The sequence below is a fragment of the Dendroctonus ponderosae genome, unplaced genomic scaffold (assembly GCF_020466585.1).
Source record: "Dendroctonus ponderosae isolate FM_Combo_2020 unplaced genomic scaffold, Dpon_F_20191213v2 Dpon_F_20191213_9, whole genome shotgun sequence".
NCBI lineage: Eukaryota > Metazoa > Arthropoda > Insecta > Coleoptera > Curculionidae > Dendroctonus > Dendroctonus ponderosae.
The window spans coordinates 933,957-940,794 of NW_026019116.1; the positions used below are offsets into that span (position 1 = coordinate 933,957).

Sequence of the window (6,838 nt, forward strand, 5' to 3'; positions counted from 1 at the left end):
TTTTAGACTAAAGGGGACATGGAGGAGCAAATTATTTCATGGATGTGCAGAAAATTCGACGAAATATTTCCTTATTTCAATCCACACAGAAGTTTGTGCGAATGCAAAACAATTTTTTTAAATTATGGCACCAAACTGAAAAAAAAACCGAAGTTACCAAACCCTGTAACTTTTGATGAATACAAGATTGCAAGCGTTTTATCCTTTCATACATATCCTGAAGCTTCTTTCCGAAATGCCGCAGATGATTTGGGTTTAGCATATAGTACCATTGAAAGGATCTCTCATTGCATGCAATGCATCCATAGAAGTTGAAGAAGAAGAGAAATCAAGTAAGAAGAGTTCAAACTCTAAAGCTTATCACGGGAGAATCAGATTTTTTGAAACAATTCTATTGCATACACAACAAGACCATACATTTAAGAAAAAAGTGAATTTCGAGAGACAAAGTCAAATTTGTCAAGGAGACCATTTTCTATAGGCAAAACAAACACTTCTTGGTGGATCGTAATCCACACGTGGTTCATCAACTGGCATTTTAAGAAAGATTTAGCATCGATATTTTTTGCTTTCTGAAGGATAATCAAATAAAGTTTCACCTTTATAACAAATCGTTAAATTTAACTAAGAACCTCCAAATTCTAAGGACAAAGATGTCAATTTTTAAGAAACTATCGAAATATCAGAAGAGTACGACACATGTTGTTTTTTCAACAGCTGGTTTCGAAATTTGCGACCATGAGAGTGGCCTGAGAGATCTCCTAACCTTACACCACCGATTGTTTCCTGTGGGGTAATTTAAGAGAAAATAAGATTCCGATCAAAAACATAAGGAAATTGCGCTGTAGAATTATTTTCTGCATTGGAGAACTAGTTGTCGAGAGAGGGTCACAAACCGCTCTGCAAATGTACAAATTATGAAGTACTTGGAATGCAATGGCCATCAATTGGAATCTTGCAGAAAAATTAAATTTGAAAAATATTACTCTCAAACGAAACTTAATACTATTAAAAACACCACAGTTCACCAAAAAAACTCATTTTTTATTTCTATTTAATTAATATAAACAATTAAAAACTGTATAATTCAAATCATTCTTGCAACGTGCCGTCATTGGCTGGGACCAGTTGTGACGTCAAGCGGCTCGTCGGTCGCGGCGGCTGTTAATGCGGAGCATGTAAATATGCAACCTCAGTCTTGATATTATCGTTGAAACGTCTTAGAATTTTTTTTTTTTTTAGAATGACTGACGTAGGTTTTGTAAAAGGACAATCCGACATTTTACCACTAGTGGATAGCGGATATGTTTATGGTGGCATCTTACATTAAAAACACCGAAAGTTGTACTCTTGCTGAGGTTCGCGGTGTTAAAGCTAACAGGTAGATTTACAGACAAAATTGTCAATAGTTTTACTTATATAAATCGGTAAAATTTGAATTTGAAAATTCAAAGAAATTGAAGGTTTTTTTGAAGGAAAATAAACGATATACAAATTTTTGCTTTGCACTTTGACTGGAGCCCAGGAAAAAAAACAATATAATAACAGTTACAAAGAATAACAATGTTAAGTACAAAAATATGGACTATGTAAAAAAAAGTTTATTTACAGATTGGGAAGGTTTTCTTATGGGGATTCTGCAGTAGGATGCGTGCAAGTTACAAGTACATTAGCCTTGATTTAACATAGTTATCCATATCTTCTTCCAGCTTGAATAAATAAATAATATTAAAGTTACATAAAAATGTGTGTTAATATGCAAAGCGCATGACAAAAATAGTAGGTATTTAACGTAAATACACGACGATAAAACGAGATTTTTCCTTCGCGGATAATTATTGCTTCTTTTTATTGTCTAGAAGACCAATTAACTATTTTTGAGATGATTATTTGCTATTACTATAATGCATCCGAGAAGCAAACAAAATGCAAATTCAAAATATCTATCTGTAATACAATATACAAACTCAAATATGTTTTTTTATGCTTACATTAAAATGATCTTCACATACATGTGCAGTATTATTCTCAGCAATATCCTGGTAAGATGTCCTGTATACCTTTAACCACTTTAAACGCCGACTTTTATCTCGTGGTACACGAATAAAGAGCTAATCTGTCGTTTTAAAAGTTGTACTAGGACAAAGTCGCACGATACAGAATTGGTAATATTGTGGTTCCATTATTAATAAAGCACAGCACGAATTCTGAACAGTCAAACACCCAGATAATTCAACGACAAGCCGTATTTCCGTATTGCCTTTCAATCGAACGAACTAGCGCTATGACGTCACGGCCATTTCCGCGCGTTTAGTGTCGTTTCAAATGAATAGCCTGCAGTCACAACTTTAATTGTTTATTGCAAATTAAATATTGCGATTTGAGGGCTGATATTTGGTATGCACGATTTCTATAGGTAGGCAAATATATTAAAGAAAGAAAAAAATGTTCACGTTCCCAATTCAAAAATGTATTGTAAATATTTTTACACCATTTATTAGTTTTTTTCTTCAATAATCAGTTACGCTTTTGCTTGCATGAATTACCTGTTTGAAGAATGACAAACCGTTTTTAAAAACTAATTTAATAATTACAAGTGTACTTTAGCGTGCTTCTACTCTAACTGACTTTAACATGATGTCAATGGTATGAGAAAGACACGATGATTCTTGATAATGATTATTAGCGGTATTTCTTCTTCAATCTAGTTTTGTATCGTAAATAATAAAATTGTTTTGTATTAAGCCGATACTACACGATGCTACCAACACCCTCAAACGTTGGATGCTTGACAGTTCATCGCATCGTGTAGCCGACTTTCGAATTTACGATCTACCAGTGTCGAGGGTCCACCGTTCGTGTTGGAGCATGTTCCGGCTTTGGTCGGTATTTTTGACCGAGTTAAAGAAATCTCTGCAACATTCGAAGAAGACATTCGTTGATTTGATGAAGCAACTTCTTCTTGCATCAAGCATTCGACGTGTAGCAGATACATTGCCATAGAAACGTTCGGTCCAACGTTCGAGCCAATGTTCGACGCATCGTGTAGCGCCGGCTTTAGTCAAAATTTCTTTGTATTCGTTTGGTTTAAATTATCACAGATTTCGTTAAATTTTCTGCATTCCGTCACATTGTCCATAAAGACTAAATAGTTTTGTGTCTGGGTTTTTGTTTGAATAATTGCATTCGTCACATTGTCCATGAAGACTAAATAGTTTTTTGTCTAGGTTTTTGCTTGAATAATTGTATCCCTCCATTTTACTAATAATTAAATCTAAACTGTCTGAAAATCACGTAAAAGGCTGTCTTTATTCGCAAGTTCAACTACTGATGGGGCCGTTGCGAAACATCAAATTACTCGTTGCACAGTGATAGTTGAGACCGTCAAACTTGTCTATCTCTTGGAGCTGGCATACAAGCGAAAATTGAGAGTTGCAATTGTAACAAAAATTAATGTGAATGAACTGAATGAAAAAAAAAACAAAAATGAAAAGCTTGCAAAGGTTGATTAGAACAAAACAAAGCAAATCATAATCAGATGTAAACACCAATGTCAACAAAATAGGTGTCAAATTACCAATTAACTTGTATTTATTATTTTAGCCACCAGGGAGCGTTTGCACTTTTGAACTCGCGAATAACTTTGCTCGCTGTCAAGCTAACAACTAGTTTGAAAAATGGAAAAATCCGTACCTATTGAGACATCTCATGGATCCTTTGACAAATACGTCGAAACTTTTCACTAAATCGTCGATTTTTTCCTCTAAATTCCGGAAATTTCACGCTTCAAGTATACATAAATACATGCAATATCGCTTAATAGGGAATTTAATTATCTCAAATGCAAGTTTTCTTTATCTCAGACTGAAACGTCAGAGTATTTAAGACATCGTTTTTAGAACGAATTGTTGTACGCCGTGCTCAAGGATGGGGCTTTGCTAACTCAGAATCAAAATATTAAATTTCTGGGTTGTAACTCGCGTTGTAAATTTCGAACTCGCGATGTAATACAATAACTCGTCAGGCTATGTGCTGTTTGAAAAATATTAAAATTAATAAAAGTTTTGGATTTTGGAATCAGATCTATAGTCACTTTAAACGTTCGATAAAATATAGGGTGTTTTATTTAACATATCAAAGTTATATGTTCTTTTTTATATAGGCGGCAACCGCTCATTGCTCAAAATATTTTCGGCCGGTAGCAAATATCGATTACTTTGTTGTACAAATTTTCAGAAATATCGTGCAGCGCGTTCTCCTTAGACGTCTGGTAAGCTATCGGTTGTAAATCACCCTGTATATTACTACAAATGAAGGCTGCGAACAATGTTGAGTATTACTATTAAAGCTATCATTTTTAAAGTTAGTCTTAACAGCAAGTTATACATGGCGAATGTTTAAAATTTCATCATTAAATAAAATAGCATACCATATACGAAATGACAAATTTTTTAAAATTTCAAAGTTGCCATTATCTCTCAAAGAGGGTGCTTGAGAAGAATAATAAAAAATATGTAAAACATGTCCCCCACCATTCTGTTACTTTCCAAAATTTGATAAATGTATTTTAAAAAGTTTCTGAGATATAGCCTTGTAACGCTTTTAAAAATTCACCCTGTATAGTAGGTATATTTTATATATTTAACGACTAATCAGGACGACTTAAGTTTTCTATTTTTTCTAAAAAATTATTTCTAACGGTCAGTTGAAAAGTGGGGCTCACGGAACATGGCAGAAATATTCAACATTAAGTGTTGTTACCCTCAAAGACCGTTTAAGTGCGAGCGTCACATTAATGCAAAATTTTTTATATTAATTAATCGGTAGTAGACGTTTACGACTGATGTACTTCTCACTAAGTCCCGGTATACTGTCTGATAGATAAAAATGTTTTCATTGTTTGCAAAGCATTTAGATATGATTGCTTTGCCGCAATTGTTCTGATAATCAGGATTTATATATTGGAGGGAGAGAAGTAATTTTATATTTGTTTCTAGTTGAGTCGACAGTTTACGGTTTACACTATCTCGAATCGCCAACTAGTGAAAGATGAGTCTACCTGGACCTCTAACAAATCTATTTCGGTAAGTTTTTAAAACTAGTGGTCGATGTAATTATTATTAGAATACACTCATTATCGCATCCAACACTGAGAATCCATCGTCAAACGTTAGTGGTTACATTATTATTTTTCTCCTCATTCTTAGCCTATAAAAACACCTTCAAGAAGTATATAAGTACTATTCGGTAAAATATACAAGATTCCAAAAACATATCAATCAAAGCTGGTGTTTGGCTAAGATTACTTATGCCAAATTTTGGCAAAAAACTATGGAAACTCGCATTGGAATAGAACTTGCAAAAAAATTCAACCAAAGGTGTCAAAAAATGTTAAGTTTCATAAAGTATTTCCAATATTTGGTACCTTATCGTGAACTTGAGCTTGGGAACAAAACTTGGGACTCGTACATAATAATCAAGCCTCCTATCAACCCTCAATTTGTTTCAGTGGTTTTCGAATGACCGATTGCCATTTAAATATCTGAAGAATTTGTCGTTTTTCTAACTGTGTGCAAAATGGTGTTTGTATCTAAAGCGACTTCACGTAATTGCAATTATCACATACAGCAAAGCGTACTCAGATTTTTAAAAATTTTATAAAATGAGCGCCACACACCATTCGCCATTTATCAACTTCGAAAAAAGCTTAACTTCTATGAATTAGATTTTATTAAATGTTCAAAATTTCAAAAGTGTATCATCAAAATCAGTTAGATTGTTACTGGGTGTTTACTCATAAGTTGACAACCCCGATTGTTTATTTTAAAAAAATTGTGAAAGTGACCAGCACAAAAGTTGTTTAATTCTACTCAAATTGTTTTAAATGCGAATTTAAAATGAAAATATAAATCACGGAAATGGCAAAATTTTACATAAAATGTTTTTAATGAGACACCTCATATATATTTAGACAGGTCGATTGGATCGTTTTCCCCGATTTCAGAAATATATACAGGGTGGCCCTCATCTAATGTCGAAAAATTCACTGACATATTGTTTAGATCAAAATACTGCGTTTCAGGCAAATTTTTCTTATCCGTTAATATGTTATATAAGTTAATATTCCGAAACACAGAGCGTCAAAATGTAAATACAAATTTCGTTTTTTCTGGATAGATTTTTAGCCAGTTTTACTAGTAACACAAAAATTTGGGTTTGGTAGTTTTTTAAATCGAAAAATTCCAAATTCCTTATTGGATGGCTTGTAGTTTCTAGAGGCTGCTAGCTGCAAAAGTCTGGAACCGATTAAGACATCTCAACTTTTTTGGGTTTTCAAAAATCGTCATACGGTTGGTAAAATCATAACTCTAAAAGTTGAATTCACTTTAATAATAACTTAATAACATTTTATAGTTCTGTACATTTATAAATAAAATATTTCCAAAACACGTTAATTCCAATCAGAAGAACTTGGTGCTTACGATACGTCGCCCATTGGGTACTTATTAACAATATAAATAAATCTGATCGAAAATGAAAAAATCAAGTCGACACAATTGGCGAGTTCAAAAGTCCACACGCTCCCTGGCGACTAAAATTATAACTACACGTTAACTAGTAAGTTGACACTTGTTTTGCTAACATTGATGTTTACATCTGATTGTAATTTGTTTTGTTGTAATCAACTTTTGCGAGCTTTTTATTTTTGCAAATTTTTTCATTTAATTATTTAATTCACATTAAATTTTGTTACAATCGCAACTCATTTTTCTCTTGTTTATCAACTCACGAATAGACAGACAAATCTGACAAGTCTGAACTGTTACTCGGCATGTAT

General features: G+C 33.1%; 1 protein-coding gene across 1 annotated transcript in view; it reads left to right on the top strand.

The window, feature by feature from the left end:
• Positions 1-4,921: 4,921 nt before the first annotated feature.
• The window catches only part of LOC125505600 (cytosolic non-specific dipeptidase-like), a 12,036-nt gene continuing 10,119 nt past the window's right edge, over positions 4,922-6,838 (top strand). Inside the window, exon 1 of the mRNA XM_048669687.1 lies at positions 4,922-5,084. Within this exon, the coding sequence (XP_048525644.1) occupies positions 5,050-5,084 (35 nt within the window). The 5' untranslated portion in view covers positions 4,922-5,049. The remainder of the gene's footprint in view (positions 5,085-6,838) is intronic.